This window comes from Pezoporus wallicus, unplaced genomic scaffold (genome assembly GCF_028554395.1).
Source record: "Pezoporus wallicus isolate ANWC-B61680 ecotype Strahan unplaced genomic scaffold, APGP_CSIRO_Pwel_v1 contig_7749, whole genome shotgun sequence".
NCBI classification, from domain to species: domain Eukaryota; kingdom Metazoa; phylum Chordata; class Aves; order Psittaciformes; family Psittacidae; genus Pezoporus; species Pezoporus wallicus.
In genome coordinates, this window is record NW_026638894.1 from 2,228 (window position 1) to 19,195 (window position 16,968).

Consider the following 16,968-nt stretch of genomic DNA (forward strand, 5'->3'; position numbering starts at 1 on the left):
GCCAAAATACCCTTCTTTGAGGGACTGATACAGCATAGCTTACTCTGATGTAAAATTAACCCTGCTGAATAGAACCATATTGAGTTTAAGAACTGACAGCTATAAAACTCCTCAGCCACTTCAGGCCTCACTTTACACGGCATTGCATTTTACAATGTGGATAGAATTTTACAATAACAGTATCGTATTCTTCAGACAAGGTCAATGTATTTTATAATAACAAACAGGGAAACTGAGGTATGATGTTATTTATATGCTGGATTTGTAAATAACTAAAAAATAATTCTTAGGCTGAAAACCATTGAAGGTCTAGTATGTATAATTTATGTTTAGTTGCTGGCTTTAGAAGGAAATTAAAATAATTAGTGTGTATAATCATAGTGGGTGTATAGCACTTTTGTTCTCTTATGAGATTACTTAAGCTTGACATTGTTGACTTCTGTTCACTGGTAACTACACATAGTTTGAAAATTAATTTTAATAATGTAAATTAGTAATCTGTATTAAGAAACCCGAGACTGATTTCTTGTTTGTTTCTTTTCCTCCCTCCTCCAGTTTGTTGCTCAGTCTAACTGCCAGCAGTTTCTGAACACTGTATGGTTTGGACAGATGGCAGGATATCGACGCAAGCACACATGCAAGAAAATTTTGACTGTTTTGATGGTTGGCATTTTCTGGCCAGTTCTGTCCCTGTGTTACTTGTTAGCTCCTAAGTCTCGAGTAGGTCGCATAATTCACACTCCTTTTATGAAGTTTATTATTCATGGAGCTTCATATTTCACGTTTCTGCTATTACTTAATTTGTATTCTCTTGTCTACAATGAGAATAAGAAGAATACAATGGGTCCAGCTCTTGAGAGAATAGACTATCTTCTGATAATATGGCTAATTGGTAGGTATGATTTGAGGAGATTGGATAACAATTGCTCATGTTCATAGGCTTGTAGAATGGTTTGGGTTGGAAGGGATCATGAAAATCTCTTTCCCCACCTCCCAGTAGACCAGGTTGCTCAATGCTCCATCCATACTGGCCTTGATTGAACAATAATAATTTGTACTACCTTGTGAAACTGAGCATGTTACTCATTGCTTGACTGAAATTTGCTTTCACAAGGGTGTTACAGGGAAAATAAGCCAAATATGTTTTGAGGAAGAGATGACAAGTGTTACAACAATCTGTAGTTATCACATAAAATGAAGTATAAGAAATGGAATATTGTACGATCTAACAGAGGAGGTATGTGAATTTTTCTTTAGGACTGGTAGCATTCAGAGTGATGCAAGTGAGATTCAGTTGTGCAATAGCAAATGAATGTAAAAGCTCTGTGGCTTCCTAGACATTTTAAAATTCTGATCTTGATGAGGAGGGGAAAAACATGAAACAAACAAACAAAAAAGCCCTCAACAAAACACAAAACAAAACCCAGCCAACCAAAAAAAAAGCAACCAAAACACCAACAATAATAACATGAAGGCAAAGCAAGTATGTGTTCTTCAGATGGATAGTTTTGTAAGAGTCTGTCATCAACTAGTTTTTCTAGGTGCTAGATAGTGGAGTAAAATTGATTCAGACCTCAGTTTAGGTTTTTTCCAATAACTTTTCATGAATAGGTAGTAGTATTTAGTATGTAGCTGGTTTAAGCACTGCGAGTCATATCTGGTTTGCTTTTTCATCAGCCAACAATCCATGGAACTTTTAACTTCTTCCAACTCTCTTTTGCAAGAAGTGTTTGGATAGCGCTCTTAGAGATATGGTTTAATTTTAGGTTGCCCTGTGTGGTGTCAGTGGTTGGAGTTGATAATCTATGTGGGTCCCTTCCAACTCAGGATATTCTATGAAGTTTATAAAAAAAGCAGTAAGAGCTTCTTAATTACTTGTGTCTGTATGATATTCTGAATATTACCAGTAAAATGGTTTCTTTGAAAACCTGAGGTCTTTATGTAATTGTAAAGTAGAGGCACAGAGATTCTGGCTTAGAAATATTTTCTTTATACCAGGAAGAAGAGAGATTTTATGTAAGTCTTTTAACAAAGTGTACATAGCACACTTTTTCTTATTATGCCTTCCTACATTGCTGTGGAGCTGGCTCAGCAAATACAGTCACACATAACTGATTTTTTTTTTTTCTCCATTCACTGGGTCTTGCTCTATTTTATGATTCTGCTGGGTGAAAGTTTAAGAGAAATTGCAAAGATCTAAAAGCTGAGCCAAGTCTTAACAGTTTTGAACTACCATTTATACACATGCTCTTTTCTTGCCTTAAATAAAGTAACGTACAACTGAAGTACTCACCCCCCCCCAAACATTAAACAACTGATTACTCATAGAAATCAAAGGTACCATTATATTTAATCTAATGGTCCTTTCAAGTTCTATAAAATGTCAAGTCCATAACAGACATTCAGTTAGTAAAATTCTTAGCAACTGTATTTTTCCATACAGCCAGACATGGTTAACAATAGTAAAATTGAGCTTTCTATAAAGATCCTGAATATTTAAATGTATGTTGCTCTTAGTTAAACTTCCAGTGTTTGTAGTCTTAAGTCATGGTCTCTGCTAATGTTGTTACTTAGGGTAAGAAAGGTTTCTACTTTTTGGGTCTTTTCAGTAGCAGTTACTGAGCTGATTACTCTTAAAATTTTTTTTTGGAAGTGTGTAGGTATTATAAAGATATGTGGTACTTTACAGAGCACTATAATGCTTTCTATATTGCTTTTGGAAAAAGGTGAATACTTCTCAGTGAGAAGCAGCATTTATATTCTAGCCCTCTACTTTTATTTGAATTTGACCATTTTCCATCCAGTTTTTCTCCTATTCATTTCCATTTTTTTCTAGAGAATGTGTTTCTTCATTGGAAGGTAGTCTTGAAAACGTTAAACATCTTGTTGCCTTATGATTAATGTTTGTAGTCCAGTACAAAGCTTCTCATAAATTTAGTAGGTTACTCCATTTCTTTCTGTTTGCTAAAATGTCATTTACAAAAGCCAGTCAAAATACTTTGGTTGTAAAAGAATATCTGTTAAGTGCTGTGGCTTGACTTCTCTGGCTTTTTTTTTTTCCTGCAGGAATGGTGTGGTCAGATGTTAAAAGACTCTGGTATGATGGTTTAGAAGACTTTTTAGAAGAATCCCGTAATCAGCTTAGTTTTGTTATGAATTCCCTGTATTTGGCAACTTTTGCCCTCAAAGTCGTTGCCCATAACAAGGTGGGTACCCGTCTTCATAGTTCCAGAGCTCCTCTGGGACTGCCTTGTCCTATCACTACAGTCCCTAATGAAGAGTGCCTCTACAGCATCCTTGTAGGCCCCTTTCAGATACTGGAAGGCTGCTATGAGGTCTCCACACAGCCTTCTCTTCCCCAGGCTGAACTGCCCCAGTTTTCTCAGCCTGTCTTCATACAGGAGGTGCTTGAGCCCCCTGGACATTGAACTGTTTGACCACAAGTCTTTGCATGCGGCCATCCAGCCAATTCTTTATCCACTGAGTGGCCCATCTATCAAATTGATGTCTCTTGAGTTTAGAAACAAGGATGTCATGCAAAACAGTGTTGACACTTTGCACAAGTCCAGGTAGATGACATCAGCTGCTCTACCCCTGTCCATCAGTTCTGTAGCCCCATCATAGAAAGCCACCAGGATTGGTCAGGCAGGATTTCCCCTTAGTGAAGCCACGTTGGCTGTCACAAACCACCTTGTTGTTTTTCATGTGCCTTAGCATGCATTCCAGGAGAATCTGCTCCAAGATTTTGCCAGGCACAGAGGTGAGTGACTGGTATTCCTCTTCCTGAAAGTGGGGCTTATATTTCCCTTTTTCCAGTTGTCAGGAATTTCACCTGACTGCCATGATTTTCCAAATATGATGGACAGTGGCTTAGCAACCTCATTTGCCAGCTCCTTCAGGACCCACAGATGGATTTCATCAGGTCCCATGGACTTGTGCACATTCAGGTTCTTAAGATGATCTCAAACCTGATCAGCTGAGCTGCAGGCTCCTAGCCAAATCCTGTCAAGGACTTGAGGCTCCCTTGGTGGCTCTTGCTACTCAGAATTGAGGCTTCTGAATGCTGTGTTTCCCCTCGCTCTGGTGTTAAAAGCATTTTCTCTGAGGCAAATGGGAGTTGGAATATACATCAAGACATGTCTGAGTACTTAAAACCCAAACAGAGCTACAGTCTTCCTGGTAAGAACTGGGTGGTCTTCCAAATGGCTTGATGTTAATTTTGGGAAATCTCAATATACAGCTCTTATGATTTGGCCTTTGGGCTTGCCTGATTCCATGGATCAGTACTATGCAGAAAACTAATGGTAATTGCTGTGTTTTGCTTGCTTTTTTGTTATGGAAAGTTTCATTCAGCTTTTGATTACATATACTCAAATTTCGTAAGTGGCTGTGGGGTTTTTTGGTTCGTTGTGTTTTTTTTTTAATTTATTTTTGTTTGGTGGTGTTTTTTTTGCTTGGGTTTTGGTCTTGTTGGGTTTTGGTTTGATGGGTTTTTTTAGTAAGGAAAAGGCCCAAGATGATAGAAGAGCCCTGTCTTTTCTGTGTGAAAAGCCATCTGGATTTGATCGAAGACACAAATTTTGGAAATGATCATTCCCATTCTGTTGTTAGAAGCACAGCATATGACAAGCTGCCAGTCCAATTGAATATGAATATTTTAGCAAAATTCAGGCCACTGAAGTAGCACCATTATTTTGTATAGCAAACTGTGAGTTGACAGCTGTCGGGCAGTTGGGAGGGAAGTAAACTGGTTCAGTTCTTTCCCGGTTGGTGTTTGGCTCGTTTCCCTATCCTTGCATTGATTCCAGAGGCTGGTAATCGTTTGGAAAGGAAAGCTTCATTTCTTGGAGAGAATTCTCTCTCTCTTGGAGATAGAATGCCATGTTGGGCTGCCTTCCCAGCCATTTGTTTTGCAAGCAGCACATGTCTGTAGTAGTAGTAGTTCCTTTGCTGAAGTAAGAGCACTTTGTGGCCAATTTAAGTTGTAATCTTTTTTAAGATGCAGGACTCCTGTCCTGTGTAGCAAGCACATAATGGCATTATTTTGGCTATTTTTATATGGAAAAATTCTTTTTATAGCTTATTCATTATTTAGAAAACTAAAAAACTGTTTTGTTTACATTTTAGGTCCGTATTACAGGCACTGAAGCTGTCAGAAGTAAAGGAAGAGTGTAGCAGAGAGATTTGTACATATAGAATTGCAATGTATAAACCCATGTTTATCCCTGTTTCTTGCCATCTTTGTGCACCACTCTTTTGGGAAAGTAATTTTATAACAGCTTTGAGTACCTTAGTTTTCAAATGTTCATCTTGAGACAGCAGAAGCTGTTAATATAATGCTGAATGTTTTCAGCTAAGCCAAAAGTTACAGATCTGTGGATATTCCATGAATAGTTGAATAGTGTCTAATGCATCTACTTTAAGGGTGTGTTTACTCCAACAGTTTACTTGTGACTGCCATTCTCTGTAGTAATTCATAAAATCCATTGATTGAACCTCAGGTCCTAAATTTTTCCAAATCTTTCTAAAACTGGTTAAGACCAGATGTCACCACGTTGCATGTGTACCTTACTTTGCAGCATTTTGATGCTGGTTTTGACTGAGGCCTATTACACTAGACAATGTACATGTTTACGAAGTAATGTGCTTTTTCAGCATGCAGAACAGTAGAAGGGAAAGCAAAACATAAATAAATGGTTTGTAAGCAAGAAAGTGGCAGAATTAAGTGATGAAGTTAAATCATCAGATTTCTGGCTCCTGGAATGGCTTTTTAAAATGCTTATGTCTAAAAAGCGTGGTATCTGAAAGAGGTAAGTCATCTACGAATCGTATGTGTTTATTTCTTTTAGGTTGTTTCCTGCTTTGAATGCAGAAATAGGGATTGGTGCATGTGTACATTGCTTTATTTATAATGTCAGTGATCCCAGTTTGTCCTTTTTATATTACAGTTTCATGATTACGCTGAAAGGAAGGACTGGGATGCATTTCACCCTACCCTCGTGGCAGAAGGTCTTTTTGCCTTTGCTAATGTTCTTAGTTATCTGCGTCTCTTCTTCATGTACACAACCAGCTCTATTCTGGGACCGCTTCAGGTGAATACCATTACTTGAGAAAATATAAAACTTATTTTTAATTTGCTATAAAATATCTTATTGAAAAGAGAACAGGAGTGAAAGTAAGAAACTTGGAAAGTTAAAAATACAAGTGATACTGCATTGGAATTTGATTTTTTTTTAAATCTCTCGTAAAACAGATTTAGATGGAAAAAGGTAAGGGTAAGAATGCAAAACATAGTGTAATTAACTTTCTTACAGTAACTTTTCCATGATAACTGTACCTATATTGTCTTTTTGTTTTCATCTGTTGTTAGCTTCACATACTGCATAAATGTCTGCAGTCTGAAAACTAAGGATCAGGTTCTTCCTATAAATTTATATGCAAATGATTATCCTGATTTCTTACCCCTAAAAAAGACAGATGAATGAGGTGTGTAGCAAGGAAGAGTAATCAAAGGCCTTTCTGTTTATGTCTGTGATCTAAGGGTGCACATTGAGTTGCATTGTGCAAATTGCTTTAGTTTGAAAAATACAAATCTCCAAGGGTATTGAAATAGTCATCTATTTCTCACCGGTTATAAGAAGGGGGAACAGGTTTCTTCTTACTTGGAATTTTCTGGATCCTTCCAGTGAGTAATAATGGCAGTAAGAAAACCCAACACATTTTAATTATGTAATACATTTAATTCAGTCATCTGGAGATGGTGGGTTAACAGTCTTGTGTTGTGATACTAGAATAATGGAGATCACAACAGTTTCTAAGCAAATTTTTCACTTGAACTTAGAATGTAGCTTGGTATTGTGCAAAGAGTTAAGTTTTTCTCTTCTTGATTTGAGAGCAGATATGGAGTTTTCTACTGACTATGCCATGTACTGTTTTTTTATTAGTTGATTTCTTTTTTTTTTTTAAGCACAGACAGTCTTATCTTAGTCTTGGTGCTATTCATCATGGTAAACTGCAGATAAAGTGTGTGGACTGGAGGGTGCAGTATGATGCTATCCAGGAGGTATACCCTTGGGGAGAGGGGAGAGAACATGGACTGTTAGTAAGCTATCGCATGGATAGGAGGCACTTACCTCCCTGAATCCTTTTTAGATTAAAATGAGGAAGAAAGCTTCCTTCTAAAAAACATTGTGAGTAGAAGTCGCTTCTTACTCCACTAGCAATTTTTTTTTCCCTTCTGTGTTTTCTTTTGTTTAGCTTCAGTCGTCAGCACTGACTGATACTGTTTCTTTGCCGGTGAAAAGGCCTTACAGACTAAAGCACTTGTTATTAAAAGCATAGCTTACTGAAAAAAAAGCTTTGCATAGGTATACTGCCAGGTTCTCTGGCCCTACTTCCTGGAGACTTATGACAACAAATCAGATCGTAGAATCATAAAATGGTTAGGGTTGGAAAGGACCTTAAGATCATCTAGTTCCAAGCCCTTTGCCATGTGCAGGGACACTTCACACTAGACCATGTCACCCAGGGCCCTGTCCAACCTGGCCTTGAACGCTGCCAGGGATGGAGCATTTGCTATTTCTTTGGGCAGTCTGTTCCAGTGCCTCACCACCCTCACAGTAAAGAACTTCTTCCTTATGTCTAACCTGAACTTCCCCTGTTTTAGTTTGAACCCATTACCCCTTGTCCTGTCGCTACATTCCCTGATGAAGAGTCTCTCTCCAGCATCCTTGTAAGCCCCCTTTGGATACTGGAGGACTGCAGTGAGGTCTTCACGCAGCTTCTCTTCTCCAGGCTGAACAGCCACAACTTTCTCGGCCTGTCTTTATACGGGAGGTGCTCCAGTCCCCTGATCATCCTCGTGGCCCTCCTCTGAACTTGCTCCAACAGCTCCATGTCCTTCTTATGTTGAGGACACCAGAACTGTACAGAGTACTCCCAAGCGGGGTGTCATGAGAGCAGAATAGAAGGGCAGGATCACCTCCTTCAACCTGCTGGTCATGCTAGCAGACAAGTCACCGTTTTTTTTTGTATCAATAATTATTCCCCCCTTATTTATTTATTTCATTTTCCCCTATTAATGATAGGGTTTAATTAATATAGCTGGTTGTCAGCATTGTCACTGAGTTTGCAGGGTCTGTTGAATACAAAGCACTTGGAATAAGCAGGGTAGTCATCCAGTGATTATACTGTTTGAATTTGTCCTAATAGGTCAAATCATTGCTTCATCCTCTTTTCTAATGAGCAGGACTAGTTTTAAGAGCTTTGTGGCAAGGGATGGCTTGTAAGGATGGTACAAGAATCACTATTAAGTGTAAATATTTGGGAGCAGCATTTTTATCTAACTCTTCTTGGGCAACTAGAGCTATACCAAAGGAGGTTCTCAAGTAAATAATTTTGTCTCAGATCACCAGGTCTCATATCAAGGCTTTAGGATCTAGCTGAAAACCTCCAGCTTGAAGGTTCAGCTCATTTTTATGAGTTGGAGTACTTAATCTTGCTGCACAAATATTATCTCTTAGAATATTTTTGATAGAGTAGTCCTTTGAAAAGAAAAAATAATTGGTCTTTCCAAATCATTGTAAAAAGTACTTGAAAATCAGTGTTCATACTTCTTGTAACCAGTTTAATATTATTGGAAGATGCTTGATTCTCCTTTCAGGATTTTCTTTGCTTCACTACTTGTCCTTTTGTCTCTAGCTGTGACTGTATTGCTGTTAATTATTTTTATGTTTCTTTTATAAATTTTTAAATTGAAATATACTTGCGTACTTTGAAAACATACTGAAGTTTTTATGTTGCAGCAAGCATTAGGCTTGTTACAGAAATTGATTGAACACTGAAGTCCACATTTTAAAGAGATTCACTGTTTAGTGTTCATATTTATTTATGTACTAGATCTCAAAAGTTTTTTATTAGGAGGCTATGTTATGAAATTTTCCAAGTAAATAAAAACAGTCAACAGTCTCCCCATTCAGTGGCACACTGAAGCTTATGTTATTAATGTTGGCCAGTACAGCTTGTGCAGCAACTCCCAGAGTTTTTCTAAAAGTAGGTCACAAAATTCAAATGCTGGTAATCAAATATGGCATGGAAGCCCAATGGTAACGGGGGGAAGAGGCAGGTCTGTTGGCTATTGAGTTATTTTTAATCATTCAGTTACTTACTGATTAATAAAACCTGTTTAAGTACAGATTTGTAAGTTGAATGTGTGGTGGTTTATTATTGTTAACAAAAGGTAGCATATTATTTCCCTAGACTGGATAATTAGTTTTAAAATCCTTAGAAATTCTAAATACATAGAAAAGAATAGCACGAATATGTGAAGAAAGCAGTTGGTATTTGCTCTGTGTCATTACACTATTCCAAACAAAATAGTTTGGGGTGAGTTGCACTTTTTGTGCATCTCTGTTTCATCTACTTGGTCTCTCTTTTTCACTTGCCTTCAGCCATGTATCGGTTAAAAAGTAAATGTATTGTTGTTGGGGTGTTTTTTTTCTTTAAAGGGTTGGATGTGGTAAAACAGTATGATGTACAGTACAATCATCCTCTGACCAAATGGTACAAGTACTGCGTAGCTCTGCCTGCAGTTGCACATTGTCCATGACGGTGGCAAACTGTGCAAAGAAATCAGAGAGGCTCTGCTGTGCAGCAGGGGTACTCCCTGAGCTTGCAGCAGCATGGGAAAGGAGCCAGAGGTGGCACTGCATCTCGCAGTAAACTTGTGCTTGCAAAACCAGACCAGTGATACAGTTCTGAACTGTGATTTGTACAGATTGTGATTCTTACAGGATCAGGCTTTCCACACACTAATTTCTTATACAGGATTAGATTTACCCAACCCCAATTTCTGTATTTACGTTCTTTACAATAGTATATTATTCTCTGAAGAAGTTTGTAGGAAGAGTAATTTAAATGATGTAAGCAGTTTATGCTGTGTCTATAAAAAAAAAAATTAAGCTTATGACAAAAGCAAGTCACTGATTTCTCTATGCTGGAAAAATGCACAAGCATAATTTTATTTTTTTTTTAAGATGCTGGGTTTTGTTTTTTTTTTTGTGGGTGTTGGTGTTGTGTTTGGGATATTTTTGTACTGTTGCGAACTTCTGTATAGGATGCTTTGAAACGGAAACTAATGATATGAATTCAGTGTCCTGTATTTTATACATCCTTCATTTTTTTTATGTGCTTCAAAGCCTACATATTGTATATATTTAAAATCTTACATAAAACATACAGTGAATTAGTTCTGTATTCTGCAGATGGGCTTTGGTATACTCCATTTTGCTTAGTGATGAATTACAATTCCAAATGTTTTGATCGATTCACTGAACTTATTAAGTGTTTTCTTAACTTTCTATGTTGGTACTTATGTTCAAATGCATTTCATTTAGTGGTTTTATCTACTGACTTGTGAGTTCCTTATTACTATTGGTATTACAAATAAATAATATTGTAGATATCTACGTTGTAGATACTTTTGCTTATGGTTAATTAAAGGAGATGAACTTATTAGGTGATGTTAAAACTACTTAAATTTTCTTTCTGACATCTAGAATTTTTCACTGAAAAATGTTATGAGGGTAGCTCCTGATTTTGAGGTCTGTTTAGCATGTAAATTTTAAGTTAAACATTTAAAATGTAAGTAGATACTTTTTTTTATTGATTAGAGGATGAAGGAAAGATTACAGACAAATAATTACATGTTTTACTAAAACTGGAAATCTATTTCACAGATTTCAATGGGGCAGATGCTGCAAGATTTTGGAAAATTTCTGGGCATGTTTCTTCTTGTCTTGTTCTCATTCACAATTGGATTGACCCAACTTTATGATAAAGGATTTACTGTAAATGAAGAGAAGGATTGTGCGGGTATTTTCTGCGAACAACAGAGCAATGACACATTCCATTCGTGAGTTCAATATTTATGAAATAGCTTTATTGTTCCTAGTAATGAAACAGAACTGGAATTTTTCACTGAACTTAGATTTACGTTCAATAAACTTATTTTTGGCGTTTGCTTTACCTAACCAGATTTTTTTTCTTGTTTTTGTAGGTTTATTGGCACTTGTTTTGCTCTGTTCTGGTATATATTCTCCCTGGCACATGTAGCAATCTTTGTCACACGTTTTAGCTATGGTGAAGAATTGCAGTCTTTCGTGGGTGCTGTTATTGTTGGTACATACAATGTGGTGGTTGTGATAGTATTAACTAAACTCCTTGTGGCAATGCTTCATAAAAGTTTTCAGCTGATAGCAGTAAGTGGTTTCTGATTAATTACCAGTAATTACTAGCTGTATCTTTTGGATTTTGCACAAATTTCTTCCTACAATGTGTAGACTAATCTACAGACCTCCACGGATGAGCTCTGTCTCTCAGTTCACAAGGGGCATCTTTCCTTGAACTTTTCTTTACTTTATTTTCTTGAACTTTTTCTTTACGTTGATCAAAATAGAATGGGTACTTTACATGATGAACATATGCAAGGCTTTGGCCTTCTGTGAATTGAAGGCTTTCTTGATACAATGCCTGTTCAAGTCAAGATGATATTCTTGATAAGGTAGTGTTCGGCATTTGATAGGGGGTTTATACCTTTATAACTGAATTCTGTGTTTAGAATATATAATGAATTGATCTGGTTTTATTTTAATTATTTAATATATATTAAACATTTATTGAAATACTGTATAATCTATTTATTAAAATATTATATAATCAAAGTTAAATAACAGTTTTTCAGGTATGAGAAAATAAAACTTATGAAATATCCTGTTAATATTTTTCTTCTGATCTCTGTTAATGTTTCTGATACTCTAGAATCATGAAGATAAGGAATGGAAGTTTGCTCGTGCCAAGCTTTGGCTTAGCTACTTTGATGACAAATGCACGCTACCTCCACCTTTCAATGTTATTCCCTCTCCCAAGACTATCTGTTATCTTTTCAACAGTCTTAGTAAATGGATCTGCTCTCATACATCAAGTGGCAAAGTGAAACGTCAGAACAGTCTAAAGGTAAGAAATGATTGTGGGCTTTGAAGCAGGAAAGGTGCTGCTTTCTAAAATGAATCAGCAAACTGCTGCTTGAAGCTGCCTGTCACATGGTGAGTGCTGCTAAGGTAAATAGAGCTGTAGAATAATGCGTGTTGCATCCAAAATAGAAATAAGTAACTGTTGCCTATTCTATTAACTTTCAGTTCTGTGAATTTCAACCCCCTTATCTCCAACCCTAAATCCCCCAGAAATAATTTGGAAAAAATGCTTTGATTGATTGAAAACTCAGAAACCTCAAGGAAGTATGTGCTAATCTGAAAAATTGTGAGGTTATTCTGGTTATTATTTAGGCTTGGTAATTGTTTTAAACATATGGCAAAAGTGTCAAAACAAATAACCAAAAAGGATCACTGAACCTCTCATTGTTGGAGAAGGGATTTTTTTTTTTTTTTTTTTTATTTTATTTAGGTTAAATAAATGTTTTTATTGTACCCTGTAATTTTGCATACTGATTTTGCATCTTCTTGCCAACAAAAATAACATAAAAAAAGTAATTCAAAGACTTCATGAAATGTGCTCTGAGAGACATGGAGGATTATGGACGTCTTAATTGCTCATAGTTCAATTACCAAGTCAGGTAGACTACAATTTTTCACATCTTACATTTTATAGTCATCTTATATTCACATCTTATTTTCACATCTTATATTCATATATAATAATTTAATTTATATTTTGCTGGCAATTTACATGCATTGTATATTTGTGAGTGTCAGGATGCATCTATAAAATAACTTTGCTATTTTGTTCATGTTTACTCTGTATAATTGTGTACAGGCTTTAGATCTCAAAACTCACTTTTCAGTAGTAAATGTGTGATGTTTGTTTAAAGGAATGGAGAAATCTGAAGCAGAAGAGAGATGAAAATTATCAAAAGGTGATGTGTTGCTTAGTCCACCGTTACTTGACTTCCATGAGGCAGAAGATGCAAAGCATGGATCAGGCAACTGTGGAAAACCTAAATGAACTGCGGCAAGACTTGTCAAAATTTCGAAATGAAATGAGAGACCTGCTTGGTTTTCGAACTTCTAAATATGCCATGTTTTATCCAAGAAACTAAGGCCTGACTTTTAAATGACAGTGTGTACTTTTAGCTACCTGTAGGTGAAAGTGTTGACCTAATTCTATGGACAGACCAAATAGAAGATTACTGTGCAAAAAAATACATCTGAAAATGTGCTTGCGTGAGTTGCACCTAAATGTGGGAGTGGTGGAAATAATTGCAAAACCAGATACAGTAGTTTTCTTAAGCTCTTAATCTTAGCATGTATATAAAATTTGTATATAGGAATTTTTTTAATGTTCATCAGACTGTGGCTGTCAGGTGTCAGAGCTTCATAACTAGCACAGTGTGTTTATTTCTTCTATTTTTGCTGTTTCTTCCTTTTTGATACTTGCTTTTGGAGTTGTGGGAGAAGATAGGCTTTTTAAAAGAAAAATCCAGCCTATGTTTATTTTTAATAGAAAAGTCAGATACAGAATAATAGAAAATTTCCAGCACAGTTGGAAATTATGTTTGACTGTAGGTTACAGTGCATGTGAAGACTGTATGGATCTGAAAGAGGCAGTTCTAGTGCCAAGTTTTGTATGTTAACATTGACTGTATACTAATATTTGTAGAATACAGCAAATCAAATCATCAAGACTCTTCCCTTTTGTGGGAACATTGACATTTTGAACTCAAAATAGACCAACCATTTCTTGAATGTTTATGGCTATATGTAAGACAATCAGTTCCTGCTTGAATTTTTCAGCTGTGCCTCAGAAGTACGTGTTACTATACATGTTAAGATTTGGAACAGAATTTTAAAACTCATAATGTTTAGTATCTTGGGGTTCTAAAATCAGGATGATTAATTATTTGAATTATTAAAACCTGTGATTTAACAAAAATGAGGTGGAGCACACGAGTGCTGTTGTTAGCAATGCTGAACAATTCCTTTGAAACACTGTACCCGTTTCTGTGAGAACGTACGTTGAACCTGGTCACTGGGCAGATGTAGTTCAGAAAGACCTGCCTTAGACAGGTTTTCTATATCCTACTTTTAAACTTGTATTTCTTTTTTCCTTTGTTTTTACCACAGTTTTTGCCAAGCTAAACATTTTGTGTGTGTGTGTCAGGAATACTAAGTTTTGTGAAAACATGTGATTTGACTTTGCTTACGATGGACAGTAAGGGCTTTGTGGGTTTTCTGTGCTGGAGGGTCCTATATGGCTTTATATGCTTATATTCAAGTTGACAACTTGTAATTGAGAAATGTGAGATTCCTGTATTTTTAATTATGAAATGAGTATATTTATGTCAGCTTAAGGATTGATTGACAATTTTACTGTTACAGTGGTGATCTTCTAAAATGGTCTTATGTCTGGAAGGCGCAGGTAGCCATAGTGGTCTTTGACTGCAGTTGATTTTGGGAGGTTACATAAGTTGAGGCTTACATGAATGTTTACTTTTTTGAAGGAATTCTTATAAAACTTTCTTGTAAAAGTAATATATTTTCTGTACTATGAAATTACGTATTTCTCAACTAGAGTTTAATACACTGCTTCTAGAAGTCTTATAGAGGGATTCTGATAAGTGTTGGCTTTTCATGTGAATAAGAAGCTAACTTCTTGTGTTCAAAGCAAAGAGGATCACTGAATTTTGTATTTGAACTTAAATCTTATGTTTGAATAATCTTCTGTTTGAATTATACACCAACATAAAAACTGTGTGCTGTGTATGTTACATATATCCAAGAAAGGAAGCAGTCCAATAAAGCTCTTTGAAAAATATTATTGTATTAGTCATATTTGAAACATGTTGTATCAGGTACTGCATCAAAAGTAAGTTCGTTGTCATGTTAAGATAATAAGTTTAAGGAATGTAGCTGCTGTTAATGTGTTATTGCCTTTTTTCCATGTGGACCCATCCTGTTAACTTTATTCAAATACCTTCACACAGTGTCATGAAGTGATAGCTGAGCTAGTCCCAAACCAGCTAGATTGGATTCTAGATGCGTATTAGCTGCTTGCTGTGTTTATCTGTGTGAAGCAGCATGCCAGTGTAGCTGTTTCTAATTGCTTTTGGTATGTTGAGCAAAGTCACTCTGAGCTAGCTCAGTCATCGTCAGGTGGGGATGTTTTCTACTGCAGTACAGACATGTCCTTAGGAAGAATTGCCTGCTTCATGGCACTTCAGGATTTGGATTGGAACTGGGGCTTCCAGAGGTTTTATTTGCCCCTGAAATACATAGCTATAAAGTGACAGATGCTAGAGAGAGAGGTCTGTACTCTGTACTACCTTAGTTGTATGACACTGTATTTCAGCCTTCGTGGAAAGCTGTTCCAGTCTTTCTTGGCTACTGATCAATATGGTGTGCTTTGTACTACTTGCTCAGTCTTGTCATTTAGAATTTCTTTGTTCACGTGAATTAAACATACTATTGCTTTCTCATTTGGCAGTTTTTAAAACTGGCTGTTCCAGAAGCAGTCTGCAGATGTTGGTGTTCCAAGATCTCCCTCATACACACAGAACAGTTCTGGACATGCACAGAGACAAAATCTTGGGTGTCTGTGATATTTCTTTAAACTGGGATGTGAAGAAAAAAAAAAAAAAGGAGCAAAGGTTGGGGCAGCTGGAGTTTCCTTGGCTGGAGGATTCAAATGTCTTCGCACAGATTTTAGTGCAAGTCATGAGAGGACCAGGTGGGTTTTTTGAGACTACTGAAAACCATTGATTTTTCTTTCCTTTCATGTTAATGTCTGTTTTGTAGCTAACTTTGCCTTGATGAATGAAAGATGGAGATGGAAATTTTCATGCTACCTCCATTTGCAAGAGAAATGTCAAAACCATTTATTAAAGAAAGCTTACTTCACGCTTTTGCTGAACTGTGGTTTAGATTGTAATTTCTGTAGAAATCACAGCAGAAATTGCATTGTTAGATAATTTTGATTCTGTTTGGTTGAAGGTTACATTTTAAGTGCCTGAAGTTTACAGTCACTACATCTGCTTTTAAAATCTTCTAATACTTGTTACCTGTGTTTTGTAACCAATTCTGGCCTGAGAAAACTGGCACTGCTCTGTGGTTTTTTAAGTCCTGGCTCCTGTTGTTGCGGGGCTACAGCTGTCGGTGCTTTGATTTGGGAAAGAAACTGTTCTAAAGGGAGTGCTGAGGCAGGAGTTTTCCCTGCCTACCATTTGGGAGACGAGGAGCAGGCTGCCAGACTCTTCTTGCCCTGCTGAAAAAAGCCAGATGACAGATGGGCATGTCATTATAAATAAAAATAGATTATTGTAGTTCAAGACAGTTCTGAGCATGTTTTCCACATTGCTTCTCTGTAGGCTGCTGCTGAGAAGTGCGGAGAGCACTGTGCATAAAACCCCTTCATCTGCATAGTAATCAATATTGGAAAATTAAAATTTTAAATTTTTTAAATTGCAAAACTACATCTGCTTTCTGAACAAAGCATTGCTGTCAGTTCCATAGAGAAATGCTGTTTGGTTTAGGCAGGCAGGCAGAAGCCTAGCAGTCTGTGAAGTGTAGCTACAGTAGTGAGCTGTGTGATGGGAGCTGCCAGCGCAGCCTTTTTGTATCTTTGTGCCTCCCTCTGATTCTTTTGTCTCCTGCCTAATTACCCATACATCCTCCAAACAGATGTTGCTGTGCTACTGACTTGCAGTGTGGCAGTGCCTTGTGGCATTACATAGCAAAATCAATCATTGAAGAAAAGTGATAATCTGCATTCCACTACAAAAATAAGCAGTAAGTACTTCCAGTAGGGACTGTATTACATTACAGTTTTCTGCCCATGGATAGAAATTACAAAAGGAACTCTGGTATAGTATTTATATATGGGGGAAATAAGTACTTAAAGGGATCTTAGATTCTGTTCCATCCATGTAATTTTTTAATAGTATTCAAGTTTTAGCCAATT

At 36.6% G+C, this 16,968-nt stretch overlaps 1 protein-coding gene across 1 annotated transcript; it reads left to right on the forward strand.

The window, feature by feature from the left end:
• Window positions 1–531: 531 nt before the first annotated feature.
• LOC130601125 (short transient receptor potential channel 1) lies at window positions 532–14,369 on the forward strand (the record flags this gene model as incomplete). Its single annotated transcript, XM_057412981.1, has 7 exons — window positions 532–892; window positions 3,067–3,206; window positions 5,949–6,092; window positions 10,737–10,912; window positions 11,057–11,258; window positions 11,818–12,012; window positions 12,884–14,369. Coding segments are annotated over 7 exons (1,446 nt in total), but the record flags the coding sequence as incomplete, so codon positions are not given.
• Between the last annotated feature and the right edge of the window lie 2,599 nt (window positions 14,370–16,968).